Source organism: Rhinolophus hipposideros (genome assembly GCF_964194185.1).
Source record: "Rhinolophus hipposideros genome assembly, chromosome: 17".
NCBI classification, from domain to species: domain Eukaryota; kingdom Metazoa; phylum Chordata; class Mammalia; order Chiroptera; family Rhinolophidae; genus Rhinolophus; species Rhinolophus hipposideros.
This window is the reverse complement of record NC_138063.1, coordinates 19,409,690-19,434,121: the sequence shown is the minus strand read 5'-3', so window position 1 is coordinate 19,434,121 and position 24,432 is coordinate 19,409,690. Positions and strand designations below refer to the sequence as shown.

The 24,432-nt window shown below is 39.7% G+C and overlaps 1 protein-coding gene across 1 annotated transcript; it reads right to left on the bottom strand.

The window, feature by feature from the left end:
• Positions 1 to 645: 645 nt before the first annotated feature.
• CFAP53 (cilia and flagella associated protein 53) lies at positions 646 to 24,099 on the bottom strand. Its single transcript, XM_081078882.1, has 8 exons — positions 22,754 to 24,099; positions 18,654 to 18,883; positions 17,996 to 18,169; positions 12,459 to 12,762; positions 8,511 to 8,729; positions 3,300 to 3,516; positions 1,423 to 1,525; positions 646 to 1,044 (listed from the first exon to the last, which is right to left on the bottom strand). The coding sequence occupies exons 1-8, from the start codon at positions 22,985 to 22,987 to the stop codon at positions 816 to 818; spliced, it is 1,710 nt and encodes a 569-aa protein (XP_080935008.1). The 5' UTR covers positions 22,988 to 24,099; the 3' UTR covers positions 646 to 815.
• Positions 24,100 to 24,432: the final 333 nt, after the last annotated feature.

Sequence of the window (24,432 nt, the reverse complement as noted above, 5' to 3'; positions counted from 1 at the left end):
GCCCTCACTACTTTTCTGATTAATCTTCTACCTCTCCTTCTTCACTCCCTGTCTCCTCACTCACTCTCCTCCAGTACAAATGCTACACCTCAAATGCACAAGCAGACTTTTCCCCTGGTACCACTGCGCTGGCTCTTTCCTCTGCCTCAGATGTTCCCCCCCCCAGATAATCACATGGCTGGTTCATTCAAATATCAACTGCTCAAAAAGGTTTTTTCTGACCACTACATATAAAATAAAACAGCACTCCTGCCATTTCCTGCTTTACAGCTTTTAACGTATATCTCCTGGTTTCCTCCACTAGGGCGTAAGCTCTGTGAAATCAAGAGGTTTGTTTTGCTTTGAAGTCTCAGGATCCAGAACAGTGTCTGGCACATGAGAGGCACTCAGTAAATATTTGTTTAATGACTGTATAAGTGGGTTAATTAAAGTGGCTGACAGTTCCAGATCGCCTGCAAAAATGCCCTGCTAATATTGTGAGTCACATCTATGAGAGAGAAGAGAAAGGAGGCAAGAGGAAATGGGCATATGGGTAGAGAGATACAAGAAAGTGTAGCTATTAATAAAAAGAACAAGAAAGGTAGGCAAGGGGGTAAGTCGGGAAAATAACTGTGTGATACGAGGTAGATCATTCAGATTTGTAAGTCTATGAAATCGAAAAACAGGAATATTTAATTTGATGTATCATTGTGCAAATTCAGAGGAGAAAAAAACATGGGTTAAAAGGAGTTTATCCATGGGTTAAAAGGTACACAGAATCAAACATAAATAGTTAAAAATGTGAAAACACTGAAAAAAATGTGATGTTTACGAAACTATGGTGGCAGCTTATTGGGGTATGCCCTCCTCATGGGATGGATGTTTCGAGGCAGCACTCGATGGGTGGACAGAATCTCCTGGATCTTTTCCTGGCAAATCTTGTTTGCTGCTATCCCTGCTTCCAACTCTCGGCGTTCCTCTTCCTTCTGGGCTTCCCGGGCCTGCTGCTGGTAAGACATTTGCATCTGAAGTTGCTTCCTGTACTCCTGGGCTAACCCAGAGCGTCTAAAGTATTGGAAATGTCAAAAGATAAAGTTATAAAAGTAAGCATTTGGATTTATTTTGGGCATTACAATTAAAAGGTAATTTGTGATGTCAAATTGAAATACCCATTAAAATCAGGGTGAATAGGGAATAGATGAAAAATTCAATCATGTGTTTATTACACATAATAATTAAGATAATCTTAGAACAAATGTTGATTTTTAGGGAGGGAATATTTCAAAATATTTACTGCAATGTGGAGAGAGTCCTTGGCCTTTCTCCATCCCCTTTCTCACTCTTCTTCAACATTGGATAAAACTGGGAACAGGCTAGCCTGCCAGTTTTCTAGCCCTTTTTATGTTTAGGTAGTAAATAATAATAAAGAAAACAAAGTCATACCTTGCAAAATTCTCCTTCTCTTCACGATTAAGCTCTTTCAGACCTTCATTTATGACTTCCTGCTCCATAGCACGTTGTTCCTGTTCTTTTGCTTTTCGTTGCACTAGGGAAGACAGTAATTTTTGCTAAGTGACTTTTTCAGACAAGACTTGCTGACACCTTTCTGAGCATCAATGCCATATTGTTTTTAGAAAGGCAGAGCTTAGGATTACTGGGCTGGATCGCCATTGAGGACAGAATAGGGTTTTAGGTCATATGTGCTGTGATCTACACAGATTGTCTCTTAATCATTTTTTGTGGAGTATCTACAACCAGCTTTTTTCAAACCAGATTATCACTATTAGAACAGTCCTTACCTTTCTTTTCTTGAAGACAAATAGTTCTGTTGCCATTTTTTATGTTAATGAGATATTTCATGCAAATATTGAAGAAAGCCTTAAAAGGCTTTTATAAATTAAATAAGAAAAACTGAACTATACCAGTAGGAAAATAATAATAAAAAACCCACAACAGATTTCACAAAAGAATAAATACAACTGGGCAATATACATCTGAAATGTAGCTATCTTTGTTCCCAAAATCCACTTACAGGAATGTATCTTAAATAATCATATATGAGCCAAAAAAATTTATTTACAGAGATAATAACCTGCAATGCTAAAGCAGTAGTAAAAAGATTCAAAACAATCTGAAAGTCAATTAGTTGTGTTTAAGTAAAATAAATTATGGTCCATTTTTATAATGGATTTTTAAGCAGCATTACAAATCTTATACTTGAAGAAAAACGACCTGGAATAATTTTTATGATAAGTGGAAAATCCAGGATGTTAAACAATATATACAACATGATCCTGACTTGTGAAGAGAAATTATACACATAGAAAAAATACTGGAAGGCAATACACAAAGTTGTAGCAGCTATTCCTGGGTTCGTGGAATTATGGTTGATCTTGTTTCCTTGTTTATAAATGGTCCCAAATATTCTAGGTTTCTTCTATATATTCTAAAACATTTATCATAAGTGAATACAGAAATCTTTTCAGCTTATTACTGTTCTTCTCATTTTCCTAAAACTCCATCTAATACTGACTTAATTTCCAATTGCTGTTTCAATTCCTGGAGTGGAGAATTAATCAATGAAACCAAGAGGAGTTTTGTCTTACAAAGACAACTAATGTGAAGTCTAATGGTATCCTAACAGTAAATCTATCCGTCTACTGCCTCTCTGGTTCATTGGGCTGGACGTGGAATGGCAGAAACCTGGAGGTGACTGTTCATCCTACAAGTACTTCCTTTTGTAACCAAAACCTGAGGGAATACAATTGTGTGCTAAGACATCAGCAAGACGCAGGGAGAGCTCCAGAAAGAGGATTTATTATGAATAGGGGAACACAGAGGGCCTCTCAAGGAATGAGACATTTGAGCTGTCTCGAAGGATGTACAGAATTTCTCAAGGTCAAAAGCATAATAGGCAGAGAAAACTACCCAAGCAATAGTATGCAGGTAGGGAGGTATGGAGATACCTGCAGAAAGAAAAGAGGAACAGATAAAAAGGGGGTTTGGGGAGGAGAGATGTGCGTCTCTGCCCTGCCTTCTCACTGTCCTTTACAATGACTAAGGCACATAGACCAAAGGACATACTGTGCCTTTAACTTTGAGAAAATCTCCCCTGTGACTGCTCAGTCTGGCAGAACATAAAACTCTTTATATGTTTACACTTCATGTATTCAATTAGATAAGTTCTGCAAAGCAGGTACCTTGTCTTCATCCTTTTTACATCCCTCATAGTATTTCATACATAATGCTCACTTAATAAATATTTTGATTGCTCATTAAATTGAATTAAGTTCCAACTAAGATATAATTCACTTCCTTACACTTTTCTTGAACTTGAAGTTTTCTTGTACACATGACCTCATCCACAAGTTGTTTCCTTGCCTCCTTTTCAAGTTTTAGCTGCTTGTTTTTCTCAGCCGACTTCTTTTCTTTCTCTTCCTCTAATATTCTGTCCAACTCCTTCTCCTGAGCTTTTTCTTCCTCTCGCCGCTGTGCCAAATATTGACGATATATCTTCTGTTCTCTTACCATATCTACCTATGTAAAATAAAAATTACTTCATGTTGTTAAAACTATTAGGTGTGATAATGAGATTGAGGGTGTTTGCAAACAATCTTTCAGAGCTACAATCTCAATGTTTTAGAACTACATACTGAAACATTTATAGATGAAATACTATGTTCAGGGTTTACTTCAGAATATTCAGGAGTTGTTATAGGGAATGGGTATAGAACAGGTAGAAAATGACCATTAGTTGATGGTTGTTGAAGCTAAATGGAGGACACATGGGGGTTCATTGTACTATTCTTTGTAAAAGCACATTGTTGAATAAGTTAATACAAACACTTTCCCAAAGTGTTTCTCAAAGAATTCCCAAATAATTTGCAATTATACAACTTTATTTTCATTTATTTTAATTCACGTAGATGGAATCTTAACCTGATAAACAAAATAAGTCACTAATATTATAGCACCATCTCTGACGAGAGGATGAGTCACTGATATTTTATAAAAGCAATTCTTAGTCTTAGCTACACTTCGGAAGCATCTGGGAAACTTTAAAAAGTACTAAGGGCTGAGTCTCACCCCCAGAGATTTCTGTTTAATGGACAGCTTTTAAGTTCCCTGGATAATTTTAATGTGCAGCTAAGGTTGTGAACTGGGCTTTAAAACAAAAATATTTTCAGTTGGCTTCTCCGTCTTTCATGGTATTATGTTTGTGTTGTTCCATCCAATCTCTAATCCGATCTCTTTTGAGAACATCATTGATCTGAGGAGGACCAGCAAGGTCTGAGGGTGTAGCTGCACCCTCAGAATGGCTTGAATACATAGTCTCATACTCAGGAATAAATTTAACGAGAGAAGGGCAAAACCTACACTCTGAAAACTCAGAAACATTATTGAAGTAAATTAAGAAGACCTAAGTAAATGGAAAGACATCCTATGTTCATGGATCAGTAAACAATATTGTTAAAATGGCAACTACCCCCAAACTGGTCTATAGAATTCAAAACAATCTCTATCAAAATCCCAATTGGCTTCTTTGCAGAAATTGATAAACTGATCCCAAATTCATACCGAAATGCAAGGGAGCCAGAATAGTCAAAACAATTTGAAAAAGTAGAACAAAGTTAAAAGATTCACATTTCCTGATTTCAAACTTACTACAAAGCTACAGTGATCAAGACATATAGATATGTGATACTGCATAAGGATGGAAATATAGATGAATGGAACTGAGTCCAGAAATAAACCCTCACATTTACTGTCAACTGATTTTTGACAAGGCTGCCAAGACAATTCAATACGGGGAAGAAAAGTCTCTTCAACAAATGGTGCTGGGACAATTGGATATCCACATGCAAAAGAATGAAGTTGGACCTCTACCTCACACCATATACAAACTTTAACTCAAAATGGATCAAAGGCCTAAATTTAAGAGCTAAAACTGTAAAACTCTAAGATGAAAACATAGGACCACATTTTCGTGACCTTGAGGTAGGAAGTGTTATTTTAGATATGACACCAAAAGCAACAAAAGAAAATATAGACAAATTGGGCTTTATCGAAATTTAAAACTTTTGCTCTTCAAGAGTCACCATCAAGAAACTGAAAAGACAACACATGGGATGAGAAAAAATATTTACAAACCACTTAGGTAAGAGGACTTGTAGAATATATTAAAAAACCTTACATCTCAATAATGAAAAGGCAAATAACTCAATTAAAAATTGTGCAAATGACTTCAATAGACTTTTTCTTGAAGAAGTCTATACAACAGACTTCAAATAGACTGCTCCAAAGAAGATATACAACTGGCCAATAAGCACAGGAAAAGAGGCTCAACACCATCAGTCATTAGGGAAGTACAAATCAAAATCATAATGACATACCACTTCAGACACACTAGGATGGTTAAAATAAAAAAGACAGACAATAACAAGTCTTAATTAGCATGTAAAAAAAATCAGAGGGCCGGCCCAGTGGCTCAGGTGGTTGGAGCTTCATACTCCTAATGGCTAGATAGCAGGTTCGATTCCCACATGGGCCAGGGAGCTGCGCCCTCTACAGCTAAGATTGTGAACAACAGCTCTCCCTGGAGCTGGGCTGCCATGAGCAGCCAGCCAGAGGGTGGCGTGAGCAGCCGCAGGCTGCTGTGTGCTGCGGAGGGCTGCTGTGTACTGCCATGAGCGGCTGTGAGCTGCTGTGAGTGGCCAACCGATGACCAGAAATCGACTTCCTCAGCAGGGGTGAGGGAGGAGGGAGCGCAAGGCTCATAATACCAGCATGGGCCAGGGAACTGTGTCCTACACAACTAGACTGAGAAACAACAGCTTGAACTGGGGTGGGGAAAGAGGCAGAAGAAAGGGGGGGAAATCAGAACCCTCAAATACTGATAGTGAGAATGTAAAATGGTGAAGCCACTTTGGGAAACAATTAGCAATTACTCAAAAGCTTAAACATAGAGTTACCCTAGGACTCAATTACCTTAGGTATATGGCCAAGAGAAACAAAAACACATGTCCAAATAAAAATCTACACATGAATGTTATAGTAGCATTATTCAAAATAGCCAAAAAGTAGAAACAACATAAATGTCCATCAACTGACAAATGGATAAACAAAATGCAGTATTTATATACAATGGAATATTATTCAGCCATAGAAAGGAATGAAGTGCTTATACATGCTATAACATGCATAAGCTTTGAAAACGTTATGCTAAGTGAAAGAAGCAAGTCAAAAGGTCACATAATATATGATTTCATGATGCTTTAATAGTGTGAACAATTTATAATAAGGAATATATATTTGGTTTTTGCCCCCATTTCTGGCACCTTAAAACCCTTAAAATTTCCTAAGCAATTAGAGCAAAGAAGGTGTCTTATGTCAATGAGGTGACTTTTGGACAGCACTTAAAGTTGGGGGGCTGGTTGCCATGGGAACCAATAGTGTTTAGAGGGTTAGAACTTCAAGTCCTACTCCCTGACCTCCTGAGAGTAAAAAAGGCTGGAAGGTTGAATCAATCACCAATGGCCAATGATTTAATCAATTGTGCCTATGTAATGAAGCCTCCATAAAAGTCCAAAAGGAGAGGGTTCAGAAAGCTTCCAGGTTGGGGAACACTTTCATGTTCCACTGTGCTGGGCCCAAACAACAGGAGGACAGAAGCTGCTTTGTTTAGGACCTCACTCTACGTATCTCTTCATCTGGCTGTTGATTCCTATCCTTTAACATCCTTTGTAATAAACCTGTACCTAGTAAGTAAACAAATTTCCTGAGTTCTGTGAGCTGCTCTAGCAAATTAATCAAACCCAATGAGGGAGTTGTGGGTACCTCTGATTCATGTTGGTCATAAACCTGAATGTGCCATTGGCATCCTGAGTTGGAGAGGGTTGTTGGAAGCTCCAATTTGTAGCCAGTTGGTCAGAAGGACAGTTAACCTGAGCTTGCAAATTTGTATCTGAAATAGAGGCCAGTCTTGTAGAACTAAGCCCTTTACCTGTGGAATTTGATGCTATCTCTGGGTAAAGAGTGTCAGAGTTGATTAAATGGTAGGACACCCAGATGGTGTCCCCAGCATTACTAGACAGTGTGTGGGGGGAACCCCCACCTCTACACACTGAAATTGGGTTCAGAACCCTTAATGCTCCACATCATATGTCATCAGAGAAACACAAACTAAAATAACAGTGAGATACCACTACACGCCTATTAGAATGGCCAAAATCCAGAACACTAACAACTCCAAATGCTGGTCAGGGTGTGGAGCAACAGGAGCTCTCTTTGCTGGTGGGAATGCAAGATGGTACGGCCACTTTAGAAGACAGTTTGGCAGATTCTTACAAAACTACTCATATTCTTACCATATGACCCAGCAATCATGCTCCTTGGTATTTACCCAAATTAAAAACTTAGGTCCACACAGAACCCTGCACATGAATGGTTACAGCAACTTTATTCATAATCACCAAAACTTGGAACAACCAAGGATGTCCTTCAGTCGGTGATGGATAAACAAACTGTGGTCCACCCAGACAATGGCATATTATTCAGTGCTGAAAGGAAATGAGCTATCAAGCCATGAAAAGACGCGGAGGAAACCTAAATGCATAGTACTTAGTGAAACAAACCCCTCTGAAAAGGCTATATAGTCTATCATTCCAACTATAGGAATGATAGTTTGGAAAAGGCAAAACTATGGAGATAGTTTTAGGCCATTGGAGTACTCTGCAGCATCACGTTGTCATGGTGGCCACATGTCATTATACATTTGTCCAAACCCATAGAATGGATAACACTGAGAGTGAACCTTAACATATGGACTTTGGGTGAGAAGGCTGCCAATGCAGGTTAATCAATTATAACAAATGTCCCCTCTGATGAGGGATGTGGATAATGGGGGGACTCTCTGGGGGCAGCAGGTATATGGGAAACTTCTGTATCTTCTGCTCAATTTAACTCTGAACCTAAAACTGTTGTAAAAAAATTAAGTCTATAAAAAATCGTACTGTAGGAAAAGCACAACACCCTTAGGAGTGCAACACAAATTTCAAAGGAACAAACAGCTAAATAAATCCTGGAAGGTGTTTCTCTACTCTCATTCCCTGACAAAACTGTACATATCCGTCAAGGTCCAACTCAAGTGATTTCTCAGTGATGTCTCCCCCAACTTCCAGGCATATTTAATCACCCCACTTCCTGCAGTCCCATCCTGCTATCGCAGTGCTAACACCATCTTATAGATTAGGAGTTCTCAAAATTCAATAAGCACCAGAATCACCTGGGGGAGCTTGTTAAAACACAGATTTCTTACCCCGGCTAAGATCTGGATTTGTAAATTCTGATGCTGAAGCCTACGAATTTCCATTTCTACCATCCTCCCAGGTGCTGCTGATGCCGTTTGCTCATGGACCACACTTAGAGTAGCACTGCTATGGTTCATTCTACATGTGGCTGGCTCCCGTAAGACAGACAGCTCGACAGGGACTCTCGTCTAGCACATACTAGGCACTGAATAAGCGTCTTACTCTCTTTTGCTTCTTTTTATCATCCTCTTCCTGTAAGTCTTGCAGGGCCCTTTGCACAAGCTTCATGTTCAAGTCCTGCTCTTCCCTGTATTCCTGCTGAATATGTTCTATCTTCTCTTGGAGGGCTTTCTGCAAAGTGGTCCTAATTTCCTGTTTTGTCTTCTGTTTCTTTAAATTCTCCTGCTCGTTCTCAAGTTTCACCTGAACTTTGTCATTTTCCTAAGGTAAAACAATAATGAAGACAATGCATCAGTACAGTTGGATAAAATCAATAAATTAATGCATTTCATTTAAGCGACAGGAATAAAGGGTTTTTTTTGGAAACATGCACACCTGGATTTAGCGGGACTGTAAGAAATAAAACTCGCCTTTTCATTGCTGAGTCAGCAATAAGGCTTTGTAGAATTGCTCTCTGCGTGTGTGTGTGTGATTATAAAGTAATAAATAGTTGTTCAGTTCAAAATGCAGAAAAGTATAAAGAGAAATCACCTTTAAACCTAGTACTCATCACACACCACCACCCTCAAAATTTCAGTGCACTGGCCTTCTAGATTTTTCTATGCAAAGTTGCACCTTTAGATTTGGATACACTACTAAAGAGCAAGAAGAGTCCAAACATGGAAATGTGCACATCAGCTAAATATACAAAACTTAATGTTAAGCATTTGGTTTTTTATAAGTATTCCCCCCTTCCTCACATGTTCTTATCTTTCTGATGCTCCGGGCTGGCTTAATCGCCTGGCCAATCAAGCAGTTTTAACCAGAGCACCAATGCTGCTGGGCATTCTGGGTTTGGCAGAAAATCTGGGTACGGTATAACTAAGGCATTAGTCCTCCTGCTAGAGGCAGCAGAACTCTCCTGAAGAGATAGGTACTTACCTAGCTAGGACAGGAGATGACATAGTAATAGTGAGGATCACATACAAATCGCAATTTAACTTGATTTAACCAAGACTCACAGCAGGCACGATTACTGGTTTGTGAGAGGGGAGTCATGTACTAGACTTTTCCATTAAGGCCATGAGCAGTACATCCACACTGAACTGGGAGGGTCAAATGAGATAATGTACGTGAAAATACTCAGCAGGATCTGAGGAAAAGCAAGGGGTATCGAACATGAAAGCCAGTGGAATAGCAGGCCATACTTTTTTAAAAGTAAGGTTAATCACACCAGGAGGAAGCAATCAACCAAATCCAGACCGTGAGACAGGTAGAGATGGGATGGGGGAAAACTGTTCAAGATGAAGAGCCCTAAAGTAGTTTACCATGTTTTTGTTTCACCAGGGTAGTTCTAATTTAACACCTGTTGTGCCGATGCAATGAATTTGTTGCGCCCCTTTCTATTTCAAATGTGCTGTGGTTTGAATAATAAACAGTCACTCTTAACAATTATGTACAGATCCTGATTTAAATATCAAATAATTTAGACAATGATGGAAAGTTGATGCTGACTTTAGATAAAAATGAATTATTATTAATATTTTTAGGTCTGATATTGGCACTGTATAAGAAAGTGTCCTTAATTGTGTTGTTGCCAAGATGCACAGTTGAGATGTATTTAAAAAGGAAATGAGCTATCTGGGATTTGTTAAAACATTAAAACAGAGGGTATGGGAAGGCCAGAGGAAACCAATATAGCAAAATAGAACAGCCACGGAAGCTGGGAGATGGGTTCATTGTACTCTCCACTTCAGTGCATATAAAAATGTTCACAAAACATTTTAAAATGTGGAATTTATATAACATTCTCAAAACCACAAAATAATAGTGACAAAGAACATACCAGTGGCTGCCAGGGGTTAGGGTTGAGGGAGGTTATAACATAAAGGAGTAGCTGGAAAGAGTTTCTCTGGGTGATGGAACAGTTCTGTATCCTGATTTTGGTAGTGGTTACATACATCCTTTCATGTAATAAAATTTCATAGAATTATACCTCTTCCCCCAAAGAATGCATGTCAAAACTGGTGAAATCCGAAGAAGGTTTTAATTTAGTTAAATAAGGAATAACTGTAGCTGAAACTATTACAGCAATGTTAATACACACACACACACACACACACACACACACACACACACACCAGGGGCGCCAAACAAATGTATAAACATGATTTGTATTTATCTTTTGTTATTGGTGTATGTTGAGTATTACAATTTTAATAGAGATTTTTATTTTCTTAAAATGTGTATACATTTTTTTGGCACTCTGTGTGTGTGTGTGTGTGTGTGTGTGTGTGTGTGTGTGAATGTTTGGTTATTAAGGTCACACAGGAACTCTCTATTTTTTGCAACTTCTTGTGAGTCTAAAATTATTTCCAAAAAACTTTTCAAAACAAAAAAGGTTTTGAAAGACATGTAGAAAAAAGAATACAAACAAAATAGAATTTTTTTTGAAAAGAACAACAACAAAAATAAATGTAGAAATAGCTAGCTAGCTGTGGTATAATGGAAAATAAATATTTGGTCTTTGTCCCGGTTCCTGGCACAGAGCTCCTAAAACCTTTGGAATCTCCAAAGTGATAAGACTAACTTTTGTAATCTGAGATGAATGGTGGCTGGAGCTTCAGGATAGGGACTGCTCACTAGACAGACCAAACCATGTGATTAGAGGTTTGGGACTTTCAGCTCCACTCTTCGGCCCCCAGGAGAGGAGCTGGAGATGGAGTTTGGTCACCAGTGGCCAAGGATGTCACCAATCATGCATACATAATGAAGCCTCCACAAAAACCCCAAGTGACAGGTTCGGGAGGCTTCTGAGCAGGTGAACACATCGAGGTGGTGGGAACATGGTGTGTCCAGAGAGGGTACGGAAGCTCTGTGTGCCACCCCCACACACACCTTGCCCTGTGCATCTCTTCTATTTGGCTCTTCCTGAGTTAGAGCCTTCACAATAAATCAGTAATGGTAAATGAAGCCTTTTCCTGAGTTCTGTGAGTTGTTTTAGTGAATTATTGAGCCCGAGGGGCAGAAGTATAGGTAACCTGGGGACCCACTAGTTGTGCCGGGTGTCTGAAGTGGGCTGAGCCCTTAAAGCTGTGCAGTCTGACAATATCTCTGGGCATTTAGGGTCAGAATTGAATCAAGCTGTAAGACACTAGTTGACGTCCACACAAAATCAGAGAATTGTCTGATGTGAGAAAAAACCCACACATTTTGATGGTAGAATGTTGTGAGTAAAAATGGCTCACTAGGTACTTTACACCAGAGGATGGGTATATATCAGGCAGTTTGGGGCCCACCATTTTGATTTTCTTTGAGAAGTGAAAATAGTTAGATATCTTCCACTAAACTCTTCAAAAGGAAACAGTTTCAAACCCGGAGAAGGCTTCCAGGACTGTAAAATACCTTACCTTTGACAATTCTTACAGTTCTAAATTTTAACACTGGAGATTTCCCAGGAAAATAATACCTTTTTCCTAAATTTAGTGGTAATAAAGCATCAGTTGCTGCAAGCTGTACAGACATATAAAATTGCTACTTGTTTGAGTGCTTTCACGTATTTCCAGTGACAGCTCGACTTTCTATACAGTAGGGGCAGTGATCGTGTTGGAAAAAAATTATCTATGCTGATGGCTACAGGGTCACAGTATCTAAGGTATCACACTTTTGCATAGGGTTTAGAAACTGTCCATTTCCATATCAAAGAATGGGGGATGTTGCCAAATTGTCACTAGACCCCAGTAGCACAGCCAATGATTATCCCATTTCATCTTTACAACAAAGACATTTTGCCTCGTTTTTCATATGAAGAAACTGAGTCACAGTAGTGAAGTAACTTGCCCTAGACAATGGGATGGCACTATTAGCTGGACCTTGAAATCCAAGGCTCTGCCCATGGTGCCCTGTGAACGAGCCCAGACCATTAGGCAAACTGTACAGGAACAAGCCTGCAAACTGCGTACTCGTCCCACTAGGCTGATCAGCCCAGGACAAGCATTTTGAAAAGCCCACCACAAGGCGCGCCTCTTCTTCCTTCAGCTGCTGGGCTGCCCGCCTTTGAGCCTGGATGCCCGTGATCTGGGCGTTCAGCCCCAGGCGCGTGTTTTCCACTAGCTCCTTCTGTCTCCTCGCCTCTTCGGCTTCTCGCTTTTCCTTGGCTAATCGATCTGCCTCCCAAAGCTTTGAGAACATCTGCTCTTCCACTAGTCTTTGCCTTTTCAGCTCCTCATTAAATGCAATCTGTGTTTTCCGCTCCTCGGACACCTGCTTCTGGCGGATACAAAACAATTCACCACGGAGCTCCTCACAGCGTTCCCTGAAAGGACAATTTTAAAAAGGCAAAACCAAGCCTTTCATGAGACACTCCTCTATTTAGGTACATATCTGTAGTCAGTATGTGTAGTCAGACCCTGAAGTGAGGAAAATTCAAGATCTGGACACACACCATCCGAGCAGAGGAAATATGTGAGGGGGCAGCGGGGAGGCAGGCACCCTGATGTCACAGACAAAATACAGGCACTACAGTCTGACAGAGCAGGCTTTGAATCCGAGTTTTAACATTTCCTATGTGACCTTGGATCAAAATCTTGACCACTCTGAGCCTGTTTCTTTATCTGTTTCAAGGTTCTAGTAAGGATCAGAGATAATGGATATAAATATCTGGTAGATATTAGGAGATCAATTAGTGGTAACTGATTATTACTGTAGAAGAAACAGGAGACGAGTCCGTGCGATATTACAAGTGGATTAAAGCTTTGGTAGGAAGAGACCCCACATGAACATCCAAAGAAAGATCCAAGAGTATATGGTCAGCATATCATGGTGAAGCTTCCCCATTGCAACTGGACTCACTCTTGGTAGAGCACACGTCTACTGAAAGGGTTTCTGCTAGAGTTGAGAAAACAGCCCCATTGTTGCCTTTTAACATTCATGGTTATGTCCCCATTCCAGAAGAAATGCTCTCTCAATAAGTGTTTAGACCACATCCTTTCTTTCAGTCTTAGTAATTCAAATTTCTTCAAAAGTTCTTCATCGATTCCTTTTTTTGTTTGTTTTTCATTGAGCCCCTTTTCAATTTAAGGCTTGTGATATTCAACAATGTCTGCACTTTAGAATTTCTTAGGGGTGATTTCGTACTACCTGATGAGACACGTAAAAAGTTAACAGGAGCGGGCTTGTGAGCTGACAGGATGGGACAGGCAAAGAGTTAACAGGAGCGAACTTGTAAGCTGGCAGGAGCAAGCTTAAACAGTAACTGCTTGGCTCTGAATCCCCCGACTAACACTGCACCTGCAGGCTGACAAGCACCTTACATTCATCATAGGTGGGAACAGAACAGTTCCCAATTGCAACAGCAACCCCCAGCAAGCTAATATCCAACATAGATGGGAACAGGTCAGTTCCCAGAAGACAATCGTAACAACAGACCCGGGTCTGTAAGCTGACAAGCACCCTACATCCTGCTTAGAAAAATATAAAACCTGAGCATTCCTCATCAAGGCAGCTGTACCTACCGGGCTGGGCCCTGGCAAAACTTCCCTTTGCCAGCACTCTTTCTCTCTGCCTGACTTTCAATAAAGCTCTCTTGCTCTCCCACTTTGTAGAGTCTCGTGAATTCTTTTCACGTTCTGTGAATGCCCAGGGGTTAATTCTACGCCAATACACTCCCCACTTCTTCCCTTCCCATGTCCCAGACCAGACTAGTTAAATCAGAATATCTGGGGGTAGGACCCAAGAAACTGTATTTTTTTTAGTGTCTCAGGAGGCTCTGGCATGCAACCATGTGTAAGAACCTCTGATTGAAGGCAACGTTCATAAACATCAAGTCTTCCTGGTTCTAAATCAAATTCAGTACCAAGAAGCTAAAGTTTGAGAATGGACTCAAAAAAGAACTTTTGATGAAAGTTCCTATATCCTAATGATTTACCTACTCACTTGACCTTAGGAACCCTTGACTTAAGGATACTCACTTTTATCTACAGATTGATAGAACAGCTAGCTATTTTAATAATAATCATTGATAAGAGAAAAACTTTTTGTTGGTAAGTACTTTACATGGTACTTTCACACATAAAATCTTATTTCATCCTCACAAATATAACTTAGATGTAATAGCAAACATCTGTAATTTGCATGCACTACTCACTGCATAGCTTCCTTCTCCTCTAGGCCTCTACTAGGAGGAGTTAGGTCAGTCTATATGATTCATAGCAACTTCACGGCAGAGAGAGAGAGAAGATGGCCAAAACTTTGTCTCTGAACCATGTTTTGATCCCTCCACATGACTGGTTTTGCAGCTTTCTCACACTTGTTGACCTTTGGATTTCTCATCTATTCAAATTTCATGTGCTGTGAAAAATGAACTCTTGTATTTCTTCTGTATTCTACCAGACGTTAACTCAAAGTTTACATTTTACTTTATCTTGGGCCATTCTGTTACTGAATCTAGAGTAACATGATCCACAACCTACCCCACTCATACTTGGGGTGACCTGATAGTGTAAGTGACATTTGTTTTTTGTTACGCCAATCAATAAAAGTACCATCCTTCTCAAAGCTTCCAAAAAAAAATTAAAGAAAAAAGAACACTTCCAAACTAATTTTACAAGGCCAGACATGAACACAAGACAAGAAAATTACAGGCCAATATCCCTAATGAACAGAAATGCAAAAAATCCTCAATAAAATACTAGCAAGCTGAATTTAACAGCACATTAAAAGGGTCATAAACCATGAGTGAGTGGGATTTATCCCTGGAATACAAGGATGGTTCAACATATACAAGTCAATAAATGTGATACACCATATTAACAGAAGAAAAAATAAAAATTACATGATCATCTCAATAGATATAGAAAAAGCATTTGACAAATTTATGATAAAAACTTTCAAAAAATTAGGTATATAAGGAATATAGTTCAACACAATGAAGGCCATATATGACAAGCCCACAGCTAATATCATGCTTGACAGTGTAAAATTGAAGGCTTTTTCTTCTAAAATCGGAACAAGACAAGGGTACCTACTCTTTCCACTTTTTTCAACACAGTACTAGAAGTCCTAGACAGATAAATTAGGTAAGACAAAGAAATAAAAGGCATCGAAAATGGAAAGGAAGAAGGAAAATTGTATGTTTGGGGATTACATGATCGTATATATATAAAACCCTAAAGACTTCAAAAATAAACTGTTACAAGTAATCAGTAATTCAGTTAAATTGCAGGATACAAAATCAATATACAGAAATCAGTTGCATTTCTATACACTAAAAACAAACTATCTGAAAGAGAAATTTAAAAAACAATCCCATTTGCAATAGCATCAAAAATAATAAAATACTTAGGAATAAATTTAACTGGAGGTTAAACACTAAAAACTAAGATACTGAGGAAAAAAATTGAAGACACAAATAAATGGAAATATATCCTTTGTGCTTGCATTGGAAAAATTAAATTTGTTAAAATGTCCATATTATACAAAGTGACCTACAGATTCAATACAATCTTTATCGAAATTTCAATGACATTTTTCACAGTAATAGAAAAACAATTCTAAAATTTAGATGAAACCACAAAAGACCCCAAATATCCAAAACAATCTTGAGAAAGAACAATGGTCGAGGCATCACAAATTTGATTTCAAACTACATTACAAAGCTATAGTAATCAAAACAGCATGGTACTGGCATAAAAACAGACCACTGGAACAGAATAGAGGGCCCAGAAATAAACCCATGCATATATGATCAAATAATCTTTTACAAAGTGGACAAAAACACAAAATGGGGAAAGGACTGTCCTTCAATAAATATTCTTGGGAAAACTGGTATTCACATACACACACACACAAAATGAAATTGGACTCCTATATACACAGTTTACAAAAATTAACTCAAATTGGATCAAAGAACTAAACATAAGACCTGAAACTGTAAAACACATAGAAAATGGGGAAAAAACTCGACATTGGTCTTGAAAATGATTTTTTGGATGACACCAAAAGCACAAACAACAAAAGCAAAAAACAAGTGGACTACAAGCTAAAAGCTTCTGCTCAGCATAAGAAACCATCAACAAAATAAAAACCTGGGGTAGCCGGATGGCTCAGTTGGTTAGAGCACGAGCTCTGAACAGGGTTGCCGGTTTGATTCCCACATGGGCCAGTGAGCTGCGCCCTCTACAACCAGATTGAAGACAATGAGCTGCTGCTGAGCTGCTGGAGGGGCAGCCGGATGGCTCAGTTGGTTAGAGTGCGAGCTCTCAACAACAAGGTTGTGGGTTCAATTCCCACATGAGATGGTGGGCTGCACCCCCTGCAACTAAGATTGAAAACAATGACTGGACTTGGAGCTGAGCTGCACCCTCCACAACTAGATTGAAGGACAATGGCTTGCAGCTGATGGGCCCTGGAGAAACAGACTGTTCCCAAATATTCCCCAATAAAAAAATTTTTTAAAAATGAAAAGGCAACCTAAGGAATGGAAGAAAATGTTTACAAACGATCTATCAGATAAGGGGTTAATAGCTAAAATATATAAGAAACTCATTCAACTCAATAGCAAAAGAACAAATAACCCAATTAAAAAGTGAGCAAAGGTTTTGAATAGACATTTTTTCCAAGAAGATATACAAAGGGCCAACAAGTACATGAAAAGATGCTCCACATCACTAATCACAAGGGAAATGTAAATCAAACCCACAATGAGATATCACTTTATACCTGTCAGGATGGCTATTATCAAAAAGATGACAAATGTTGGCAATGGAGAAAAGGAAACCTATACCCTGTTGGTGGGAATATAATTTGGTACAGCTGTTATGAAAAACAGTATGGAGGTTCTTCAAAAAATTAAAAATAATGTTACCATGTGATCCAGCAATTTCACTTCTGGTATATAGCCAAAGCAAAAAAAATTAGTATGTCGCTATCTGCACTCCCATGTTCACTGCAGTATTATTCACAATAGCCAAGATATGGAACTAACCTACGTGTCCACTGATGTATGAATGGATAAAGAAAATTATTTTACATATATATAATCAAATATTATTCAGCATAGCATAAAAAGAAGGAAATCTTGCCATTTGATACCACATGAATGAACGTGGAGGGCATTATACTAAGCGAAATAAGCCAGACAGAGAAAGACAAATACAGTATGATTTCACCTACTAAAATCTAAAAAAAATTAAATAAAAAAGTCGAACATAGAGAAACAGAGTGTAGAATGCTGGTTCCCAGAGTATAGGAGGTGAGGGAAATGGGGAGATATTGATCAAAGAATACAAACTTTTAATTATAAGATGTATGAGGAAGTTCTGGGGATTGAATATAGTATGGTGACCACAAGCAATAATACTGTACTGTATACTTGAAATTTGTTAAAAGAGTAAATCTGAAGTGTTCTTACCACAAAACAAAACAAAAAACCCCCAGTGCCTACATTTTTCAATAATGTCAATTAGCATTCCTAACTGTAAATTAGCATTCGTAACTTTTTTAATACACCAACTTCAGTTTCTGTGTTTGTGTTTTTCTGAATTCATTACCTGAATTGCTGGTCTAGCTTTTCAGCCACAAAAGCCTTTCTTTCTTCTTCTTTCTTCTCTTTTAATAATCTGGTTTTATCTTTCATTCTATTTTTTTTCTCTTCAACTGTTTCTTCTTTCAATAGCATTTCCGTAAAATACTCATTTTCTTCTGATGCTAAAAGTTCACGTAGCCTGAAACAAAATGTAAAAAAAAAATTAAAACTGTAATGCCACATGTACCATTTTACTAATTGATTTTTATTTTGTTAAATTTGATTTCAGAAGTGTGCTTAGTCATAAATGTTGTAAGAAGGAAAAGATCATTGCAGTCTTCCATAAAATAAAGCGACTTGCCATGTAAAGCAATAAAAAGACTGACCTGTGCCATAGTTTATTTGATCACATACAGATGAGATGTGTAATGTATATCTTCAACAAAAGAAGAAAAATGAGTAGATTTTAATTAAAGAAACAAAATATTAAACAATTATTCTTTTGCTATCATACTATAGGTTTATCACAAGTGAAATATAAATAAGCAATAGCTATTGATTTGGCAGGAATATGAGTATCTCAGCCATGATTCTTACTCTTAAATGTCACTTGATTTTTGATTGGTCAGTCTCAAGTTTTAGAGACTCTTTCACAGTCTGGACATCAGGTCTGTGAGCCTTACTTATTGCGTCTTTCTTCAGTGTTGATGATAAACCGTTGCATGGCATCCTTGACTCTTGCTTTCACAAGACTATCCATACACTTGCGGTCATTGTGCTGATGCCACTCCACTTTCAAGCGATCCCGCTCCATTGACTTAATGGAATCCAAAACAGCATGATGTTTCTGATAGTTGCGTCGGATTCTTTCCAGATGTTTCTCAGTCCCATGGCCTTGAGGAGGCTTGGCTCTCTGAAAACAAATTACAGCTATCACTTATGATAGAGTTGAAATCAATAGCATATTTTCAATTAATCATGACCTCCACCAATACTCATACTAAATAAAACAGCTTAAGTGGCTACAGTGTAACCTGTTTGATTCTTTGAGCCTATACCTAAGATGTCATTAAATTAGTCTCAAATATTTCTCAAGTGCTGTTGAAGTAAATGTTCATAGAATTATAAAGTAAAAACTTTGAATGATACTCTAGAGATTATCTAGTCACACAAGGGACATTAAGTGATTTACCCAAGCTGCTTCAAATAGTTAGGGCAGACCTGAACAGAACACAAATTAGAAGTCTTCTAATTCCTAACCTTTATCTTGCCAGCCAGTATCCCATGGTTTCTCAGGGGTAAGCAACAGTTACCACCATAAATACGTTCAGTTAAGAGACGCTGCTATCTAAGTACAGTTGACCCTTGAACAACATGGAGGGTTAGGAACACCAACCCCTATGCAGTCAAAAGTCTACGTATAGTTTTGACTCCCCCCCAAATTAAGCTGTTCTTCAGTATCTGCAGATGATTGGTTCCAGGACCTGCCCCCCCAGATACCAAAATCTGCAGATGCTCATCTGTATAAAACAGTGTAGGTCAATGCCTACAGTTGGCCCTCTGCAACGCTGGACTCCCGCCTATAAAACCAGTACAGGCATTTATTGAAAAAAATCCATGTATCAGTGGACCTAGGCAATTCAAAGCTGTGTTGCTCAAGGGTCAACTGTATATAGGATATATATAAAAAGAGTTGTGAGAAGAACGGAAGAAAGAAAGGGAGGGAGAGAGGAGGCATAGAAGGAAAAAACATGGGGGGAAAAATAAGAACTAGTGGTAGGTATTTCTATTGTGCCCAGAAGTTGAATGCAAGTATTGTGATCCTGACATTCTGGATAACTTGAAATTCTGTAAATATGTTCATTTTATATGAACATCTATATTTTATATGAACATCTACTAAGTAGTTAGAAATGCATACACCATTTTGAATGCATATTGATGTTTAATAAAATCACATGGACTATATCTTTTTCATTTCTGTATTATAAGCATAATGCTTACCACTATCAGTCTCAATTGGGGGGGAGGGGAGGCAAATTGGAGGGGAGGGGCGGTAAAGGAAAGAAGAATGAAAAAGTGTTTCTGGGTGCGCTTGATGCAATTTCTGCTCCTCCTAGGGCCACCATGGAATCCATGGTCTTCAGCTTTGTATTTCCAGCCAGTTTTATCAAGTCATCCTTAGGTGAGTAGTGAGATTCTGAGGTTCTGATTCACAGTAACAAAACTCAACTCATATAGCAGAGTCAATCTGATCATTTACGCTTAAAACATCACTGTCAGGATTACCAGAACACTAGGGTTGGGTCTTGGTAAAGGAGTCACCTAGGGAAAGAAAATCGACCTTTAAAGATAGCGTAATAAAAAGATTCAGGGTTCAGGCTACCCATACAACTACCTAGATTTAGCAGAACAAGACAAGGGAGGGCTAAGTTGGGGAGAGATGATGATATTGGGGTTCTATCATGGGAAGTAGCTAATCCTTATCAAAATTAGAGTCTGGAGCCAGTTAACAAAGTACTTTTCTCTAATATGTATAGCATTTTATGAATTCAGTGACAACAAACCAGAGCAGAGTCAAGAGTGCACCTTGGGCAGGATAAACATAGGAACTCATGCTCCTGTTAGACGTATGGGCTGAGAACAGGAACCAAGCAACAAGGTGGTCTTATCAGGGCAAGAACCAGGCTCTGAGGTACATTTTGACTGAAGATGGGAACAGGGTTAGAGGGTGGAGAGACACAGTAGCAGTAGCCCGGGGGTCAGGAAGCCCTGTAAGGCTTGGGGCATCCTGTGCACGACGCTGTGCTCAGGAAGGAACCAGTCTCTAGATAAGTAAGGTATGACCTGGAGTTGTCTAACAAGGTGATGCCAATCCAGGCACAGGCTTGGCATTAGTCAAAACTGCACTGTTCAATAGAAGTATAATGTAAAACAAATCTGTAATTTCACATTTTCTAGTAGCTGCGTTTTAAAAAGTAAAAAGAAACAGGGAAAATTAATTTTAATAATATATTTTATTTAACCAATATATCCAAAACATATCATCTCAACATGGGACTAGGCATATTTCAAGTGCTCAAAAGCCATGTGTGGACACTGAGCTCTAAACCATGCTAACGGCAGGAGAACAAAGAATTTTATAAATACCTTATATTTTCAAAGTCACTGAAGACTTTTGTTACTGTAACATGTCAAATTGTCGTTTCTAGCATTATAGTTTACAGTTAATGTCTTAGAGAACAATGTCTTACATCCTAGGTTGATTCTGACCTCTACCCCTCTACCCATGATCAAAATAAATGTCCTCCTAAAACTATTTTGAGAAGTAACTGGGTCTCTAGGAGGCACTCACCAAATAGCTGCTTGTTTTGCTTCTCCATTCCTTCAGATACGACATCTTTTATTGCTTCCTCCTGGAGGAGTTGTTTAGCACCCAAGTCTCATCTCTGGTGGCTTTTATTATTCCTCTCCCACAACTCTGCAACCTCGAACATCTACACTTATCACACTGACATACGAGATGCACGGACTCTGACCTGTTCCTTTTTATTCTTCTATAAGCTCAAAGTATTAAATAGGCCTGCTTCTCTGGTTTGGTGGTCATTTGGTGGAATAGAAATCCGTATTGGTTCCCAATACAAATAATGGCACCTGACCAATGGCACCAGCCCCTGAGCTCTGTTTGGATACTGAACCCAAAGGAGATCAGTTTCTGTCCCTCGTGAACTCTGTCTGTAATTACCACCTTGACTCCTACAGTCTGTAGAAGCCTCCTGTGTACTGATTTCCAGACCCAGATCCTATAGTCCTTGGATCTAGAGAAGAGGGAGCGGGTCTGTAAATTAACTGAGAATTGCTATGTGCACCATGGAGCATAAACATGTATCCTTCATTACCCCTGACCTTTCTCCCGTAAAGTGTCATCACAGACAATACAGCACATCGTTATCTATGGTTAACCTTTAATGGTTTTATGCATGAGAGTCATTTCTGCAATTAGATGATAAGCGAGTCGAAGGCAGGAATCAGACTTCCATTGAAGGGCAAACCTCCCAAGGTCATTGTATTCACCCTTTTATCTCCCACAGTGCTGTGCACATAGCAGGTACTCAAGTAATACCCCTGCTAATTACACGTGGACTAGCCTGTAGATACAAAGGAATCAAGTGTCTGAGGTCCTGAGCAGGACCAATCAAATTCTGCGGCAGGCAGCATTCGCCCAGCCTTACAGGACACAATCAATCCTATTTCCACCCAGGCCTACAAGGACACTTGTTAGTTTGCACACTTCTGGAGTTCGCACAGGAGGGGCTCTATAACCACTCATACTTCACAGCCCAATCGCCTTCCACAGATAATTTTCCTAGGGGTGCAGGACCAGCCCAAGATCATAAAAGTTAATCACCGCCAGCCCAGATCCCAGATTTCCTTCCTGCTACATGCCCCATCACCTTTTTTGTGACACACACTCCACATCGCATGGCGACAACTTTTCAGGTATCTCGGAGACTGGAAACCCACAAGATCCCAAGTGGTGATTCTCCATATAAAGAATCTACATATTATAAATGACGTAAGGGATTTGGGGAGTGGGGGAGGGATGGAGTACGGGAGTTAGATGAGCAACCTTATCCTTCCTTCCTCTAAAATCCAACCGACCGCGTCAGGCACCTGCTCCCCTTGAGAGAGCCGGGCTGGGGGCCAGGTTGGGCTCAGCTAGGCCTGGAGTGCGGGAGGATGCAAAAAGCGGTAGGATCCCGCACACACATCTTGTGCTTACCACGATCACCACTTTGGGAGTGGGACCCTTAACCTCCCGCTGTACGATGCCAAACCGCTGGCTGTACATTTTCAAGTCCCCTCGGGATGGGGGCGGTGTTCGCCGGGGTTCCCCAACCGTGGCAACTCGCCGGACCAGCTTCCGCGACGCAGAAGTCTGGTTGCCATGGAGCGCCTCGCAGGGCGATGGGCAGGTGGGTGGAGCGGAAGTTGATCCCGTTACCATGGTGACCATAGACGCAGGCACTTGCGATTTCCTCTTGCAGGGGAGAAGCTGAGTCTGCGCGGTCTTCACCCCGCCCTTGGCCAGGCCTCCTGCCGGCCTCGCCCCCTTCCTCTAGAGTTCATCAGAATAGCAGAAAAAAGCCTCCTTTACCAGAAGTCGGAGATCTAATTACATTCCAACTGACTGCTATTTATATCCTGTAATCAGTCTAAAAACATGAGAAAGGTTAGTGGACATTTTGTGGAAGGTTCAATTTTGTGGTCATCTCTAGGTTAATCTTGATGCAAATCACAGGACCACCTTGTATTTGTGTAGTTCTTCACGGTAATTTGCAAGGTATTTTCACACACAAAACGTTTGGGACCCATAAATATCTTATAGGGCTGACAGAACAGCAGAGCGGGTGTTATTCTTATATTACAGCTAAGACAAGGCTGAGAGAGAGCCTAACTGCCTTGTCAGCCTACCCAACCAGTAATAATAAACCTATTATTAATAAACTCTTACTGCACTGGGCAGGAACCAGGGCTTAGATTCAGGGTACCCTAGGATGGGGGCAGATCAGATGAGCTGGTAGTACAGTGACACCAAGTCTGAGTCAAGGGTCACAGTGGACCAGGACAAGACACGGGGATCAGAAGTGCAGGTAATCGGCCCGAGAATCTGGATTTCCAGGCAGGGAACTTAGAAGGGGCCCTCAGCACTGATGGAGACCACAACTGTACTTACAGCCAAGAGCAAAGTGGTGGTTAATACCTAAAAGCCAATTAAGAATGACACTTTGGTACTCTCATTCTAAATTAGGGGCAAACATAGAACAACAGTATAGAGCACAGAAAGAGAATCAGTACCTAGTCAGTCACTGTCATGTAATAACTAAAGTACAACTATTGTACACACCATCTTAAGGCCGCAATTTACTGTAAATTTGCATTCCTTAATCATTTGTAATCCACCCACTTCGGATTTTGTATATGGTACGTTTCTAGCTTTGGATTCCATTTCCTGAATTGCTGGATCAGCTTTTTAGCCACAAAATAATGTCTCTTTCTTCTCTTTTAATAATCTTTTAATAATGCTCTCATTGTCTTTTTTCTCCTATAATGCTTCTTCTTTCAATTGCAGTTCAGTAAAATACTCATTTTCATTGACTGCTAAGAGTTTATGTAGCCTGAAACAAAGAAAGAAAAAGAAATTAGATGATGGTCTCGGTTCACTGGACAGTCCCGAGGACATTTCCTTGATCTCCGACTCCCAAGGATGCCTGGCTTACGGGTTGGTCTGGGTGGAACCACCCGACACCACACCCTTGAGGAGGAAGGGAAGCCATGAAAACGCCCTCAAGCAGGCGCGGGGGTTTGGGAGAAGTAGCTGAGATTAAGGGGCACCTGTAGGGCACCCCCGAGGTCATGCAGCCTGGAGGGTCATGTCGAAATGAGTTTTGGTGACGGGGG

Coding starts and splice junctions, on each gene's coding strand:
- CFAP53 (XM_081078882.1), bottom strand. CDS start 22,987: ATGGTCACCATGGTAACGGGATCAACTTCCGCTCCACCCACCTGCCCA. Junction 18,170..18,653: donor ACTGAAGAAAGACGCAATAA/GTAAGGCTCACA, acceptor ATTTTGTTTCAG/GCTACGTGAACTTTTAGCAT. Junction 3,517..8,510: donor ATAAAAAGAAGCAAAAGAGA/GTAAGACGCTTA, acceptor TATTTTACATAG/GTAGATATGGTAAGAGAACA.